The sequence below is a fragment of the Cotesia glomerata genome, linkage group LG4, assembly GCF_020080835.1.
Source record: "Cotesia glomerata isolate CgM1 linkage group LG4, MPM_Cglom_v2.3, whole genome shotgun sequence".
Lineage (NCBI taxonomy): Eukaryota > Metazoa > Arthropoda > Insecta > Hymenoptera > Braconidae > Cotesia > Cotesia glomerata.
Genome location: NC_058161.1, coordinates 718388 through 736865, shown reverse-complemented (window position 1 = coordinate 736865; position 18478 = coordinate 718388). Strand labels below are relative to the sequence as shown.

General features: G+C 24.8%; 2 protein-coding genes across 20 annotated transcripts; both read left to right on the top strand.

Moving 5' to 3' along the window:
• The first annotated feature begins 263 nt into the window (after positions 1 to 263).
• On the top strand, positions 264 to 11616 carry LOC123264128 (serine-arginine protein 55). 17 transcript variants are annotated; one of them, XM_044727247.1, is made up of 12 exons: positions 268 to 482; positions 1855 to 1981; positions 2500 to 2570; positions 3453 to 3548; positions 3980 to 4003; positions 4190 to 4246; positions 4431 to 4500; positions 8693 to 8766; positions 9468 to 9656; positions 9742 to 9867; positions 9947 to 10057; positions 10838 to 11616. In XM_044727247.1, exons 2-12 carry the CDS (start codon positions 1856 to 1858, stop codon positions 10977 to 10979), a joined length of 1086 nt encoding a protein of 361 aa, XP_044583182.1. In that variant the 5' UTR covers positions 268 to 482; position 1855; the 3' UTR covers positions 10980 to 11616. The 17 variants fall into 17 exon arrangements, with proteins under 17 accessions (XP_044583198.1, XP_044583182.1, XP_044583184.1 ...); XM_044727249.1 differs by lacking the exon at positions 3453 to 3548 and adding an exon at positions 3344 to 3424; XM_044727248.1 differs by lacking the exon at positions 1855 to 1981 and adding an exon at positions 1691 to 1814 and having other exon boundaries at positions 269 to 482.
• A 1529-nt stretch (positions 11617 to 13145) lies between these two features.
• Positions 13146 to 18469, top strand: LOC123264127 (thymosin beta). Of its 3 annotated transcripts, none has more exons than XM_044727245.1 (6): positions 13146 to 13281; positions 16537 to 16695; positions 16777 to 16890; positions 17761 to 17874; positions 18004 to 18117; positions 18196 to 18469. In XM_044727245.1, exons 2-6 carry the CDS (start codon positions 16557 to 16559, stop codon positions 18222 to 18224), a joined length of 510 nt encoding a protein of 169 aa, XP_044583180.1. In that variant the 5' UTR covers positions 13146 to 13281; positions 16537 to 16556; the 3' UTR covers positions 18225 to 18469. The 3 variants fall into 3 exon arrangements, with proteins under 3 accessions (XP_044583180.1, XP_044583179.1, XP_044583181.1); XM_044727244.1 differs by having other exon boundaries at positions 13149 to 13426; XM_044727246.1 differs by lacking the exon at positions 16777 to 16890 and having other exon boundaries at positions 13149 to 13426.
• Positions 18470 to 18478: the final 9 nt, after the last annotated feature.

The following is an 18478-nucleotide window of genomic DNA, read 5'->3' as shown; positions in this document are numbered from 1 at the left end:
TTTAATTAAAAAAATTGTTTTTTTTTTATTTATTTATTTATTAAAAAAATTCTTAAAATTATCGAATATTTGCTAAATTAATTTTAATATTTGTCACCAACGAAAATCACTGTCTTCATTTAAAATTTAAATTTTATAGATGTCGCATCATGTATTTTTTAAACTGCCGCCCATAACACATGGCGCTGGTAGCATTATCGCGGGAAACTCTTACGTCGAGATTCATCAGGACTCCGTGTTGTTACTCTTGTAAGCCCCGACTAAAAGCCGTAGTTGTGTTACTGACGCGTGGCCATCTTGAACTTGGACTCGCCGTTTTTTCAGTGATCAAGTCATCTTGTTCATTAGTGTCCGATTAATATTTATAGAATTGTTATCGTTGCAATAATAATTTTGTAAAAATTAAAGTGAGTGTTTTAAAAAAACATAAATTCCAATTTGAAACGTTGAAATTAATTACTTTGCTAACAAAACACATTCAGGTATTTATTGCGTTTTAATATAAATTGTTAGAATATATTTTTTTAATAAAAAAAAATGGATTATTTACCAAAAAATACATATAATAAATTTTTTTTCTTATTTTTTTTACTCAAATATTTTTCCGTAGCGTCTTAAAATTTCTATAACAAATTTCATTTTTAAAGTATTTATTTAAAAAAAAAAATATCTATTTTATGGTAAATAATTAAAAATTAAAGTCATCCAGTCCAAGGTGATTCATTATCAATCATTATTCCGTTGCGATAAATAATAATAGTAATAATAACATTGAGTAGTAATGGCGCATAAAGATTTATAATTCCATTAAATTAACTTGAGTAAATTTTATCAGTTGTAATTATTTAAAAATAAAAAATTGCTCACGTGGTTAGAAATATTTAATGAATTAAATTTATTGATAAATCATGATACTTTTAATCATTAGGCATTTAATAATTTTCAAAATTTTTTTATCTAAATAAATTATTATAAAGAAATAAAAAACAATAATAAAGTTAGCCGACATTTTTGATTGTGATTTTTCTCAGTTTATTAAATTATAACTAAAAAATATTTTTAAAAAATTGCAATTATAGTTTTTTTTTAAATAAAAAAAATTTTTTTTTATTTTTTAGTAATAATTTTTTTAATAAAAAAATTTGAAAACTTTTATAATTTATTTTATTGAAAAATAATTTTTAAAAAATTAAAACAAAAATTTTCACGTAGAAAATTTCAATAATTATACGTGAAATTTTTTAAAAATAGTTTTTGTTCTAATTTTTGATTATTAAAAAAAATCAAAAATTGTTGAGTGTCGGCTAAGTTTATTTTCATGAATAAAAATTAAAAATTCCAAATATTAAAAAAAAAAAATTCTTTGCATTAATTTATTTTGTAAATAAAGCCGAAAAAAAAAATCACTGGTGATTTAAGCATCATGAGTCTCCATCAGTTGCCTACAGGCAAAATAAAAATTGTTTTTAATTAATTAAAAAAAAAAGATTGCGTAGAATATTTAAAAAATAATAATAATAAACTGTAAGCTTCTGTTGGAGAGGTTAGGACACTCTAAAGTTGGTAATAATTGGTAATAAATGATTGATTACTATCATCATAATGATGGTAGTGATTAGTAATTGAAGTAAAATAAAAAAGGCAGGTTGTTGGGCCTGTTATGTAAGGTATCTTAATTTTTTACTTTAAGAATGAACACGCGAGTATTTGTTGGAGGATTAACATACCGGGTGCGAGAGCGCGACCTCGAGAAGTTCTTTAGGAAATACGGAAGAATCAAGGAGGTCGCAATGAAGAATGGATATGCTTTCGTGGTAAGTTTAACTCGTTCAATCGTTTTTTTTTTTTTTACAGCATGGTAGGGACAAGGGTCTATGTCGGTGGTCTACCATACGGCATCAGGGAGAGAGACCTTGAGAGGTTTTTCAGAGGATACGGTCGTTTTCGTGATGTTCTTATCAAGAACGGCTACGGGTTCGTTGTAAGTATTAAACCAAAGTCAGCTAAATGATCGCTCGTTTCATTAAAGAAACAATTGTTTGACTGGCTTTGATGTGCTCTGTATGGGTAAGGCCACGACGAATAGTCTGATATTTGTTTATCTATGACTTAATATTTTTATATTAATATTATATATCAGCTGTTTAATTATTTGTGTGATCTATTTTTCTGTATCGTGATACTGAAGCTAGCTTATTTGTTGTTTTTTAATTAATTTACCTGGAAAAATATTTATGATAATAAATTTAGCAGATACTTAATAATTTTCAGAATTTTTTTAACAAATAAATTATGGCAAAAAAAAAAAATTGGCATGTAAAAATTTTAAAAAGTTAAAAATGCAATAATTTTTTACAACAAATTTTTTTGTTGAAAAAAATTGAAAAATTCTCTGACTGCTAACTTTAGTGTCATAAATATTTAAAAAAATTTTTTAAGTGTTTGCTAGCTTCAGGATCATTTGTTGTTTAATATTTATAATTTTATTTTGTGTTTTAGGAGTTTGACGACTACAGAGATGCCGATGACGCAGTCTACGAGCTCAATGGTAAAGAACTACTGGGCGAAAGGTATGAATCCATACATTTTTTATTTTAATTAATAATTTATATTCATATTTAATATTTATGGTACTTAAATTAAAAGACACTTGATTAATAATAATTTTTTTATTCAATTATTTTTTAAAAATTTCATTAATAAAATTGAAAATAATTTTTTATTTAATAAATAAATTTTTTTTGTCAAAATTAGAAAAGAAATTTTTGTAAATTTTTTAAAATATTTTTTTTTGTAAAAGTTGAAAAAAAAATTTTTAAAAATATTTTTTTTTAATAAATAAATTTTTTTAACTAAAAAAAAAAAATTAATCAAGTGTCTTATGGTTTTAGTTTCATTAGAGTGGATATATATTAATTGATTAGATATATAAATGTATAATTATCAACATATGTATATAACGTAGGCATGATTTTTTTTTATAAATTAACGTGCTTGACGATATACAATTTTAAATTGACATCCATAAACTTTACCGCCATTTTGAACGCCTACCATCAACTCCCCGAGTGTATTCTCGTGTTTATTATTTGAATTAATAATTTTTTTTTTTTTTTAATAATTAATCTTTAATTTCCATGTTTAATTTAAAATAATACCGGATTTTTTTAAATCAATTAATTAATAACATAAAATAAATAACGTGAATTTTGGGTACTGTCGTAATGAATAAAATGAATAAAATTAAATACCTGAGCGTATGAAGAGTGGAATATTGGGAAGAAGGTACATTTGAGTTAAAATAGTCGAGGACTTAGGCGGGGTTTTGTTGGGTGTGTTTCAGAGTGGCGGTCGAGATAGCACGGGGTGTTTCAGGGAGACGAGGCGACCGTGGCTACGGACGCTCACGCTCCTGGAGAGACAAGTAAGCATACCAATGTGTCTTGTTACAGAATTACTGTAGAGAGGGCCCGGGGAACACCTAGGGGTAGTGACCAGTGGCGCTATGGTGACTCCCGTGGTGGTTACGGGGACTCGAGACGATCTGCGTAAGACAAGCTTATTTTTTTTTATTTTTTTTTTCCTTATTCTCTATATTGGTAAAAAAATATCAAAAATTATAATATAATATTGTGTTTATTAATAAGTTGGAAGATGAGCAAACCTTTGGCATTTATTTATGGGTCTCAATCATTGATTATTTTATTTAGAATTTTTTTTGAAATTAAAATCAAAGTAAATTTTTTTTAAAAAAATAAAAAAAATAATCTTGAAAAAATTATAATAATATTATTGTGTTAATTAATAAGTTGGAAGATGAGCAAACCTTTGGCATTTATTTATGGGTCTGAATCATTGATTTTTTTATTTAGAACTTTTTAAAAAAAATAAAAAAAATAATCTTGAAAATAAATTAATAGTTAGGCAAAATATTATTTCAAAATTGACTAATAGTTTATTGGAATTATGTTTGTTGCAGTCGAGATGATATGCGGCACGACAGGTATGATCACTAGCATCGTTAATAAGAAAATGAATAAATTAATTAGATTTGAATTGAATAGATTAGATTGAATGAATAGATGATTGATAATTGTGTGCCTGAGCAATGAATGCTGATCTGTAGTTATTTGCCGGAGGTTTAGCCATCTATCCGTTATTTCTGTTCACATAATATCCCTTTTTGCAGAGATAGTGTGAACAGAAACACAAGGACTGCATCTAGCTACAAGCAATCATTGCCCAGGTACATAAAAATTATTATCACCATTATCTATTAACTAACTTTCACTATACTTTTTATTTCTTCTTTAAATTCATTTTTAAATTAAAACTCTCTAATTAAATTTTTAATCTTCAAATTTCACTTCATTTCTTTATTTATTTATTAATATAAAATTCATAAATAATTAATGAATATTATTTTTTAGATATGGACCACCAACCAGGACCGAGTACCGTTTGACAGTGGAGAATCTATCAAGCCGCGTCAGCTGGCAGGTAAGTTTCCTAAAAAATATTTGAATTACTAAATTTATTTTTCGTAATTCGGGTTAAAAAAGTTGTCACCAAACAACATGCACGATAATTGAATAATTAATTCAATAAATTATTTATTTTACCGTGGTAAAATCTGTAATAATTTTCGGTTTAAAAAATTTATAAATTTATTTATCCTCAGTTTATTTATAAGAAATCCCTTTAGATAGATCACAATATCGATGTACGTTGATCAAGTAAGATCCTGGAAGTTAGAAAGCTAAAATACATTTTTTTCTAGACAAAAAAATATCACTGAATATTGATATAAAAAATTATTTCCACAAGAAATTTTAACAGAGAAATTATCTGAGAGGAATATTTTATTGAGAATCAGGAATCAGATTCAAAATCGAACCAAATAATCCAAAAGAAAACTCAATTAATGATTTTAATGAGTCATGTGGAAATTATACTGATAGAAGGATAAATTATAATGATGATGGTTTAACCCTTTAACGCTGAAGTTAGACTAAATGGGCCGTGTGGCACCGGACTAGGGAACGTGTAAAGTAAATATAGAACGGGGCATTTCACCAAGAGTTAGGGAAACGCCTAGAAGGCTCATGAGCATTCATATGTTTAACCTTAAATTTGAACAAAGAAAAATGCGGCAACTTTCTGGCCCTAATGATGACACAGACCATCAATAAAATCCAAGATGAGAGGGACATCCAAAAGCCATGGAGCCATGGACAATGTGGGAAATACCAGGACGCAAGAAATCTGTCTGGACAATCTGGAGAATCGAAAAATAATCACCTGGGAACTGGGAATTAATGTATTTGGATACACCAAGTCTTACTTGATCAATTACCAGACAGTCGTTGAGCTTTTGATTTATTTTATTGAAACAAAAATTCGTGCAATTATTATTTAGCGTTGAACTAAATTAAATAGTTAAAGAAAAAAAAATAATCGGCAAATATATGTTTGTTTTGTAATTATTGCTATTAACTTGTTTTAAATTTTATTTACGTTCGGCCAGCAGTTGGGAAAATACGTATTTAATTGATGTTCTTTCCGAAGAGCCCCTCTTGGCCGTGGAGGTGACCGGGCGGTAGGGCCATAGACTGACTGTTCGATTAAGAGATGACGAGGCTCACGTGACGATCGGGCCGAGGTTGACAAGTGCCGCCAGAGTTGCGATACCCAGGGTGTCAAGGGGTCGCATGGCTGGATGATCATGATGATGAAATCTATTTAAGCTATAAGCTTCATACCTACGAATAAAATATTAAGCCAAGGCATACCGGCACCAGGTATACCACCCTCGCCTCAGCTTCGCCACCTCTCCCAGGGACTATCACTATGATGATCATTATTATCGCTCCGTAGTTGACATCCCAAACCAGACCTGCCTGGCCAGTGGAGCTGGTTTTCATTCACGAGTTCTTTCCACACACCCAGGACATTCAAATGCATCAACAATATTTATTATTATATTGTCTCTCACTCATTACTTTCAATCATTTTCATCCATTTCTTCTTTACTTACATTTACTAATCTTCATTTTTTTTATTCCATCTGTTTTATCCTTCATTATATCATTACTCACTATCAGTGTTGGGCAGTTCAAAATTTATTAAATCAATTTTTTTTTTTTTTTATTTATAATTGATTAATAATTTTAAGATTTAATTTTTTATCAAATATTTGAATATTTAATTTTTTTAAATAATTATTTAAATTATAATTTTTTTTTATTAATAATTTTACAAAAATTGATTTTTTTTTAATTATTAAAAAATTGAATTATTTTTAATTATTGAAAAATTGAATTTTTTTTTAATTATTAAAACATTTCATTATTTTAAAAAATTGTAATAGATCAAAAATTTGTTTTATTGCAATTAACATCAAAAATTTAATTCATTGCAATTATTAAAAATACAAATTTAATTTTTCATTAAATATCTAAATATTTAATTTATTTTAATAATTATCAAAAATAAAAAACTTAATTAATTGAAATTATTAAAATTAAAAATTTAATTTATCAAATATTTGAATATTTAATTTGTTTAAATAATTATTAAAATTATAACTTTTTTTTTTATTAATAATTTTACAAAAATTTAATTATTTTCAATTATTAAAATATTTAATTATTTTTAAAAATTGTAATAAATTAAAAAATTGATTTTTTATTAAATTTACAATTCAAAAAAATTTTTTTTTACTAATAATAAAAAAAAATAAAAAATAATAATTATTGCCCAACACTGCAAGCCATAACTCATTCATAAATTCCTAATTAACGTAATGTCGTATTTAAAAGAAGAAATATGATAATTAAAAAAAAAAAAAAAAGAAACTAAAATAATTAACCATTAAACCGAACATTGAATCTTCATTATTATTGTTATTGGTTTTGGTTCTGTAATTATAATCATTATCAATACCAACAACTACGGCTGCTAAGTGTGGTACCATCGTCTAATAATTGAAAGCAAACAGCGAGGCATCCTCCCCATGAGAAGGCAAACACGGTGGTGCAATGTCGAGGTGCCACTGATCCGTTCGACCCCCACCGACCAAACGTCGTGTGTCTGGCCTTTCTCTCTGTGTCTGTAAACAAGGTGGTGCCTGGGCCTAAGGTAAATGCGTCACCTTAACCGAGTGTTCTTTTAGATATAGGTTTATACAAACTACTTTTAATCATCATATCATATCATATCATATATATATATATATATATATATATATATATATATATATATATATATATATATATATATATATATATATATATACTTATTTATATCTATATATATAAATATAAATATAAATATCAATTATTAAAAATCAATATCTACTTTTAAATTTGTAATATTAATTATTTTATACTTTTAATACTATTAACAATTCTGTGCACATATTAAATAATTATTTAACAGGTATATTTTTTTTATTGTTTAGCATTGGTGATTTATTATGGTGATTATGCTAAATATTTTATATTGGCAAGACACACATCATCAAACATTAATCCAATATCAGCGTAATATTTTTGTAGAAAACTAATATTTTATATATAATGTATATTGTGCTCGAAATTAGACTAAATTTATATTTTTTATTTTTATTTTTATTATTAAGGGAAAAAAAATTATTTAAAAATATTATAAAAAATTAATTTATTAAGAATTTTATTTTTTAGCAGAAAAAATCATAATTTTTATTTTAAATGTTTATTTTAATAAAAGAATTATTAAAAGATATTTTAAATAATTTTTTTGATAAAATAATCTTAAAATAAAATTTAAACTAATTTTTATTGAAAAAAATTTTTATTTCTTCAATTAAAAAATAGAATATTTAAAAAATTAATTTATTATTAAAAAATTGTTCATTTATTTTTTAAATACATTTTTTTTTTTAATTTCTTGTCCAAAATAATTCATATTAATTTTAATTAATTATAATTCGTGATTTTAATCAACTTTTCTTGACAATGCAAGACAATAATATAAAATTTTCCGACAGTAAGAAGAAGAAATAAAACAACACTTCAAACAATTGATAATTGAAATTAACCTTTGGAAGAAGATGAAATAAATAAAGAAGAAATAAATAACAAGCTTACATCCGCAAAAAGCCGTACCTGGTACCCACGAACATATCAGTATCAATATCAGGAATCAGATAAGGAATGGACCGTTTTATCGATAAAAGGCCAAGAGGCTCTCTACTGGTTGAAGGAATTATTATAAAGGGATAAATGATGATTATTTAAAAGAAGAAATGGAGGATCTTTTCACCAATCCAATGCCACCTTTGCTAATGACAATTTTTATTCACAAATTTTATTTATTCTCTGGGTTGTTAATACTGTAGATTGCATGTAGAATTAAAAAGACAAAGTAATATTTAATAACTTGATTGGATTGCATTTAAAGAAAAGTTGAATTGCGTTTTATAACTAAATTCGAGCATATTGCACGACATAGTACTTATAAGATAAGGATTGTTAAGTCTATATTCTATTGAAGAGCCAAGAGATAATTTAAGTGCACAACAAACTTCGGAACAAGTAGATTAGTACCACAAATTTTAAAAACCAATATCAAGTATATTAATTTAATTTTATTATTATATTGTTTGGATTTTTTTTTTTAATAATTTATTGTTTGTTTACGTGATGCTTAGGATTTGAAAGATTACATGAGACAAGCTGGAGAAGTTACTTATGCTGATGCTCACAAACAACGTCGTAATGAAGGGTAAATATATTTTTTTTTATTTAATAATTATTAAAAAAAAATTAAAATTTTGCTTTATTAAATAATGACTTGTTAAATTGCACTGTACTTTTTTAACTATTGACCTTTTTAAAGATATTAGCTCATCTCGATGTTACACTAATCAAGAACTTTCATTTGAGTACCCACATGCATTTTTGATATATTTTTCATATACAAATATATATATAATATATATAAATATATAAAATATATGAAAAATTGATGTGGGTATTCAAATGAAAGGTCTTGATGAGTGTACCTTAAGGATGAGCTTATATCTTTAAAAATGTCAATAGTTCACAAGATACAATGTCATTTCTTAATTATTGACATTTTTTAAGATATCAACTCATTTTAATGTTGCACTCATTGAGACCTTTCATTTAAGTACCCACATGCATTTTTGATATATTTTTCATATATATATATATGATATTTGTAAAATATATGAAAAATTGATGTGGGTACTCAAATGAAAGGTATCAATGAGTGTATCATCGGGATGAGCTTATATCTTAAAAAATGTCAATAGTTCACGAGAAACAAGGTCATTTATTAATTATGTATCTGGAGGTAGAGCATTTTATAATGCAGCCTAAATAATAATTATAAAAAATAATTTGAACTGATTATTAAAATTTTTTATTTACATAAAATTAATAAATTAATTTTAATTATAGAGTTGTTGAATTTGCGACCTACTCAGACTTGAAGAACGCCATCGACAAGCTGGATGACACCGAGCTGAACGGAAGAAGAATCCATCTGATCGAAGATAAGAGGAGAGGACGTCGTTCCCGCTCGTCAAGCTCTAGATCCCGCTCACGATCACGCTCACGTTCCCGTCGTCGTTCACGCTCTCGCTCACGGTAATTTCAAATCCTACAATTTGACTTTATAAATTTCAAATTCTCTCATCAATATTAATGAATTAATTTTTTTTGAATTATTCAGAAGCCGCCGTAGCTCTCGCAGCCGCAGTCGTCGTAGCAGCCGCTCCAAATCTCGGGCACACTCAAAATCTAAATCCAAATCAAAGTCCAAGTCTGTTGAGCGCAGCCGCTCACGTTCAAAGTCAAAGTAAGTATTTTTTTTTCATAAATTTTGATTCAATAGAATCTTTCTTTTTTAATTTATTTATGTGTTTAAATTTTTCCAGGTCTAGAGACCGTTCTAAGTCTAAGTCTAAATCTAGATCTCGCTCCAGATCTAAAAATGAAAGATCTAAATCACGATCTCAGTCGAAATCAAAAGCTAAATCACCTTCAAAGTAAATAAATTGATTTTTTTTAATGATTTTGAAATTAATAGACATTTTACAATTTTTTTTTTTATTTTTTTAAAAATTAATTTATTATAAAAAAAAATTTCATTATAATTAATTTTTTTTTTTACTATAATTAATTTTTGTTTTAAATTTTATAAAAAAATTTTTTTTGCTTTAAATTTTATAAACAAATTTTTTTTAGTTAATTTTTTTTTTATTATAATTAATTTTTGTTTTAAATTTTTTAAATTAATTCTTTTTTATAATTAATTTTTGTTTTAAATTTTATAAAAAGATTTTTTTAAATTAATTCTTTTTTATAATTTATTATTATTTGAAATTTTATAAATTAATTTTTTTTCATTGATATTTTTTTATTATAATTAATTTTTGCTTTAAATTCTATAAAAAAATTTTTTTTTACTAATTTTTTTTTATTATAAGTAATTAATTTTTGTTTCAAATTTTATAAAAAAATTTTTTTAATTAATTTTTTTTTTGTTTTAAATTTTATAAAAAGATTTTTTTTAAAGTAATTCTTTTTTATAATTACTTTTTATTTAAAATTTCATAAAAAAATTTTTGTTAATTAATTTTTTTTTCACTATAATTAATTTTTGTTTTAAATTTTATAAAAACATTTTTTTAAATTAATTTTATTTTACTATAATTAATTTTTGTTTTAAATTTTACAAATAAATTTTTTTTAAGTAATTTTTTTTTTCTCTAATTGATTTTTGTTTTAAATTTTTATAAAAAAATTTTTTATTTTAATTTTTTTAGGGAACGTTCAAGCCGCGAGCGTTCAAGAGGTGACAGATCACGATCACGATCAGTAAGCAAACACAGCAAAAGCCACAGTCGTTCACGATCACCAATGAATGGTGTAAAGTCACCTCAAAGTAATGAAGACAAAGAAGATTGAACGCTACCTTTTTTATATTCTGATAAAAAAAAAAAAACAAACCTAAAATAAAACCATTAAATAATAATACAATTCAGAGTAATGCAGGTTAATTAAGTAAACCTAAATTAACATAGACTAAGCCTTTTTCTTTAATTATTAAATCTGTTGATTGATATTAAATTTTTTGAAAGTCAATTTGACATTTAAATAACTTAATGTGAGTGTATTGTAATCTATTAATTTAATTCATTACTTATCAAGCGTTCAGGTTGGCTAAATAAAAGGCTATTACTTTTAATTACTCTTTTTTTGATGAAATTAATATTTTTATTTTCTACTTATTAAAATAATTTCTTCATATTAAATTCAGTTAAATTGTTACCGACTTAAATTGACCACTGATAATAAATTTATAAATTTATTCATGACTAATAATTAATCCAAATGTTCTTAAGTATTGTATAGGCATTTAAAGTTTTTTATATTTGTCTATTTTTTTTTTCATACTTTTATTTCGGAAAGAAATGAAGATTAAAATCATTAATGACCAATTTTTTTTGTATATAATCTTAATTAACAATATTAATTAAGAAAATACGTAATATGTGAATTAAATTAAAACTGAATTTATCAATAAAATCATCAATTGTATTGAATATATTTTTTATTTAATAATTATCCTTAAACATCTTTAAATTATCTTGAATTAATTCTTTATCTTTAAAAAATAAAGTAATAAAGTATGACTCATACATAATTTACACTTTAATTATTTCAAGTAATAAACAACTTATCAGCGAAAATATTTAGTTGAGTAATCTTAATCAATAAATTTATTGATAAAAATCCAAGACACTAATAAATTGATATAGCAATTTTTTTATAATACTAAAGTTAGCCATTTTTTATTTTTTTTCATTAAATAATAACTAAAAAATTTTTTTTTAAAATTACACTCATTTTTCAATGTTTTTAAATATGGATTTTTTTTTATTTTGTAATAAATTTTTAAATAAAGAAAATTCTAAAAATTTTTAAATGTCGGCTAACTTAATTTTGATCATTTTTTTTATAATTTTATAACAATAAAATTATTTAAAAAATTGAATAAAAAAATATGACATTAAATTTAGCTGTCACTTGACAATTTTTTAATTTTATTTAACAAAAAAATTTATCCTAAAAAATCATTGTTAAAAAATTGCATTTTTAATTTTTAAAAATTTCTACATGTCAATTTTGTTGTCATAATTTATTTGTTACAAAAATTATCAAATATCTGCTAAATTAATTATAAAAAAATGTAGAATTAAAATTTTAACAAATTAAAGTTAAAAAATGACATTAAAATTAATTTAGCAGATATTTGATAATTTTAACAAATAAATTATGGCAAAAAAAAATTGACATTTAAAAATTCAAAAAAATTAAAAATCCAATTTTTTAAAAATAATTGTTTGGAATGACATTAAAATTAGCAGTCACTAAAGAATTTTTCAATTTTTTTTTACAAAAAAATTATTTTTAAAAAATTGCATTTCTAATTTTTAAAAATTTTTACATGTCAATTTTTTTTATACTTTTTTTTGCCATAATTTATTTGTTAAAAAAAATTTTAAAAATGATTAAATGTCTGCTAAATATATTATCATTTTTTTGGAATAAATTTGTTTGTTAAATAAAATTAAAAATTGTCAAGTGCCTGCTAACTTTAATCTCAAAAAAATGACAGTTGTCAGCTACCTTCACTATAATTAGATTAAAAAAAAATGACAGCTAACTTCAGCATCCTAAAAAATATTTATTTTTCAAAAAACAAATAAAAAAAAATACTCACATGATTATTCAGCTAAAGCATGTAATGTACATGAGTAAAAAACTGAAATGGCTGTTCAGTAGACAGTAGGGTAACAGGAATACAAATGATTAGTATTTATAGAATCTGTAAAGCAAAAGGATAAACAGGCAGGATATGACTAGGGTAGTCGCCAGTGACACATCGCTCGCTCTTTTTTAGGAGGGATGTTAAATTAAAAAAAAACAAAAAAGAAAATGGCGAAAGCGGGGGCCCGAGCGAGCACTCCAATTGGCAGCTGTACATTCCGAATCGCAGTTAGAGGGGGCAGAGGATGTATTGAAGCCCGAGCGCTCTATGGTATCCAAGCAAGAACAGACACTCACACACTCACAAACTCACCACACTGACACACTCACTGATCAGATCCCAGATCCAACTAGTGCACATTAAACATTATATTATTATTATACCGACTAGCGACTAGCCGGAGTTGAGATACAACAGCTACAGGAGAACGTCCGAGTAAGTGTACCAGCCAAACACACTCAGTGTTTTCCCATCCTGCATCCTGTGAACTGCCAGATCAATCAAGTGTTCTTTTTTTAATTTCAATTGTTGAATTATTGTTACAAAAACGAGTTTTTACTTTTGGAAATTATTTTGACAGGTCAGTAATTTTTTTTTTTTATTAATTTAATAATTTTTATTAAAAATTATTTTATTTAATTAATTAATTTAAAAAAGTGAGAATATTTTTTTCTGAAAAATTTTAGAGTAATTTAATTTTTAAAAAATAATTTGACATTTCAGATAAATTTAATCAGTTGCATAAAATTACAAAGAAGATAAAATAATTACTCATTTTTATTTATAAATAATTAAAAAAATAAAATTAGCAGATGGTGGACTGTGTAATGAACTCCTGCGTGGTTTTTGTCGAAAAATATATCTGGAGACAAGGGCGTGGTTGAAAATGATGCACCATTCGCCTACAGGATACGTTTATTTTTTTTCTATCAAAATTAAATCAATTAAATTAATTATTGACATTTTCTTTTTTTTTTTAAATAACTTTAGGAAGCATTTTTTATCTCAACTAACGAGACGTAATTTTATTTTCGTTACGCTTTTATTCCCCGGTTCGAATTCCCGCAGTTACGCTCTAAAAAAAATATATTTGTTTTTTAAAGTCCTTTGTTAAATTAATAACAAACAATAATTCTATTGTTTCTTCTTAAATATTTATTTTTTATTATATATAGTGATACTATTGTAACAATAAATTTATGGGAATGATGACGCATCTATTACGCACCGAATTTGAGGATAATCAGAGTTGGAGCTCTGGAAAAATAAAAATTTATTATAATTGTTATTGTTATTGTAATAATCGGCATTTATTTAAACTTGCAGGCTGAGTAAATTTAAAAAAATGCGCATTGAAATAAAAATAAAATCAACAACGCAGCACAATACTTGTAAATACGGTATATACGTGATACATTGAAGTAAAGTTGAATCATCGGCACACAAACAAAGTACTTGGCTACGTAGTATAGGTGTAACTGTTGTGTTGAATTACAACAACCGGTCGATGATATTCTGTAGATATCTATATATCTGTTAAAGTCAAAACTAAACTGCCAGATCTTCCACATAATACAACACTCGACACTAAAGTTCGTTAACCGTCATGGTCACACGCATCGATAGTAATAACTAAGCGGTTTAGTTGCTACTTACATTGCAGTTACACATTTTATTATTCATCTTCATGTGTAATTACTTTACAATGTGTGCTATTTTATTGATCGAGATTTATTGCTGTAGAAATTTTAGTATTTATTTATTAGTCAGCTCTGTTTTTAGAATTTAAACCAGATTTCTCATCATTTTTTTAATAAAAAAATTTTATTGATAAAATTATAATTAATTTTAACATTTATTGGTTGAAAATTTTTATAATTTTCTTTAGGATAAAAATAATATTAAGGTGGTGAGGTTGTTATTAAAGGTGCTTTTTTAAGGTTTAAAATGTTTTTGGACTTTATTGGAGCTTTAAACTAATTTATTTATTTTTTTAGTCAATTTTAGAGTTAATAATAATAATAATAATAATACACTGTGTTTTCTTAAAAATTGACATTTTTAAAGATATAAGCTCATCCTGATGTTATACTCATCAAGAGCTTTCGTTTGAGTACCCACATGCATTTTTCATATATTTTTCATATATACATATATATAATATATATAAATATATGAAAAATTGATGTGGGTACTCAAATGAAAGGTCTTGATGAGTGTAACACCGGGATGAGCTTATATCTTTAAAAATGTCAATAGTTTTCAAGATACAAGGTCATTTCTTAATTATTGACATTTTTCAAGATATAAACTCATTTTGATGTTACACTCATCAAGAGCTTTCATTTGAGTACCCACATGCATTTTTAATATATTTTTCATATATACATATATATATATAATATATATATACATAAAATATTTGAAAAAGTGATGTGGGTACTTAAATGAAAGGTCTTGATGAGTGTAACATCGGGATGAGCTTATATCTTTAAAAATGTCAATAGTTCACAAGATACAAGGTCATTTTTTAATTATGCATCTAGAGATAGAGCACTTTCGAATGCAGTCTAAATACTTATCATCAAAATTGACTATTGGTGAAAATGATATGAAACCTTGAGAGGCACAAATTCAAGTCAATAACTTTCCAAATTTAATCATAAAAACCCATTTTATCATATAAATACTCTAACCACAAAATTTTGCTTATTCTCTTAACAATATAGATAACATAAAAATTTTTTTTGTTAAATTAATTATAAATAGTATATTTAAAAAATTATTACTCATAAGTAATTAAAAAATTTATTATTTATAATTAGTTATTCAAAAATTTTAATAAATATTTAATAATTTTATTAGAAAAAAAAAATTTATTAATCATAAAATTTATTATTTAAAATTAATATCAAACTTTATGATTTAAAATTAAATAAAATATCTATAAAAATTTTTAAATAAATATTTATTACACTATTTACATTTATATACAATAAAAAAATAATCGGATCTAACTTCCAGTGCTATGAATCATAATTTTTATCACTGCGATAAAAAAAAGATTTTCTTTACTTAAAAAAAAAATTATTATTCAAAAATGATCTTATTTACTCAAAGCAGTTTCTATATATATGTATATGTATATATATTTATATGCGACCTCATTCGAATTGTCCATTTATAGGCATCCAGTTTTGAAACATATAAGGCTTGATGATCAAGCAAGGTTCTATATAACTAAAGATTTGAAATAAATAATTGAGTAGAATATTAACCATTTAAAATTATCAGGAAATTAATATAAGTATAGATGTAATAAGTTAATGGTTAATTATAATTTAAAAAACGTCTTATAAGTCTTGATAATAAATTCAACGCGGCACACTGCCGTTATTCTGAAACTTGTGTCAGGAGGAAAATAAATATGTATTTGTAGATGTTGATACAAGTATGTATGTATGTATTATTATTATTATTATTCTATTGCGCTATGTATAGAGAGATTACTCACACAAAGAGCATGCAGGATATAATGAGCAGAGGCGATCTCAGTAGTATACAGTAGAACGGAGCTCAAATCTGGACATGACATACAATTACAAAGACTATATAATATAATACGGTCTAATATGATCCGTTATTTTCTCATTTGCTTCCACAAATTTGTAACAATCTTTTTAATTGCAGGTAATTAACGTTAATTGAAGATGTCGAACGCAGTGAGCCCATCTCTCAAAGACTTGCCCAAGGTGTCGATGGACCTCAAGAGCGAGCTTGAAGGATTCAAGCAGGACTGCATGAAGAAAGCTGAGACGTTTATTAAAAATGTTTTACCCTCTGCAGAAGGTTTGTTTTTTATTTTTATTAATTAATATTGTTTATTATAATTTTTATTTTATTTATTATTTATTATTATGATGTAATTAGATGTGAGACAAGAAAGACAGCACTCAGATTTAATTCACGGCGTTGAGACTTTTGAAACAAATAAATTGAAGCACGCAGACACTAAAGAAAAAATTATTTTGCCCAATGCTATAGGTATAGATTGATGATGATTTTTTTTATTTATTAGTTTGGGTCCATGGTGCTGGTACTGGTTATTTATGGTGGCAATAATTATTTTAGATTGTATTTTTAGGATTAAAATAATATTATGGTGGTGATGTTTTTATTTAGGGCTTAAAATATTTTTAAACTTTATTGGAGCTTTAAAATAATTTATTTCTTATTAGTCAATTTTAAAGTTAATAGTAATAATGCTCTGTACTTTCTTAAAAATTGACATTTTTAAAGATATAAGCTCATCCCGTTGATACACTCATCAAGAGCTTTCATTTGAGTACCCACATGCATTTTTGATATATTTTTCACATATACATATATGTAATATATATAAATATATAAAATATATGAAAAATTAATGTGGGTACTCAAATGAAAGGTCTTGATGAGTATAACATCAGGATGAGCTTATATCTTTAAAAATGTCAATATTTCAAAAGATACAATGTCATTTCTTAATTATTGACATTTTTGAAGATATAAACTCATTTTGATGTTACACTCATCGAGATCTTTCATTTGAGTACCCACATGGCATTTTTCATATATTTCATATATATATATGCTATTTATAGAATATATAAATATATAAAATATATGAAAAATTGATGTGGGTACTCAAATGAAAGGTCTCAATGAGTGTAACATCGAAATGAGCTTATATCTTCAAAAATGTCAACATTTCACAAGATAAAAGGTCATTTCTCCATTATGTATCTAGAGATAAAACATTTTCGAATGCAGCTTGGTCTTTACAACAATAATTTTTAATAAGCTGACTAATGCTTTGGGATTAAAAAAATTTACATTAAAAAAAAATTAATCTATTAAACTAATTAATTTTAGATGTTGCTGCCGAGAAAACTCAGCAAACTCTAATTGCTGGTATTGAAAAATTCGATCCAACCAAATTGAAGCACACTGAGACTAATGAAAAAAATCCACTTCCTGATAAAACTGGTAATTATCTAAAAATAATTAAATAAACTCTCCAATTCATTTTAATAGTCATATATTTATCTTTAATTAATAAAATGAAATCACTACCTAGTTTCAAAACTAATTAATTTTGTTTTATTAAAAACGCAGCTATCGAGCAAGAAAAAGGAAAGCAACAATTTATTTCCGGAATTGAAAATTTCGACCCGACTAAATTGAAACATGCTGAAACTACGGAGAAGAATGTACTACCAACCAAAGAGAGTAAGTTAAATAACTAATTAATTAAAAATAATTTTAATTTAACTTCTAATTTACTAATAAAAAATTTTATTTTTTCAGCTATCGATGCTGAAAAAGTTGCGGCCTAAATCTTGCGTCGCAAGCGAGAAATCTCACAATTCTTCTCTAAAAATTAATTATTAAATATTTCGTAATATAATTATTATTAATAATAATAATAATGAAACATAATACATGTGTTACTTTGCAATTAAAATGAAGTGTGTGAATTTTTGAGTATTAAAACATAAAATATGTCTGCGAAAATTCAATTAGGTCTCGATTTGCTTATCAATTAAATTAAAAAAAAAAATTAATTAATAATATATCTAAATAAAATTTA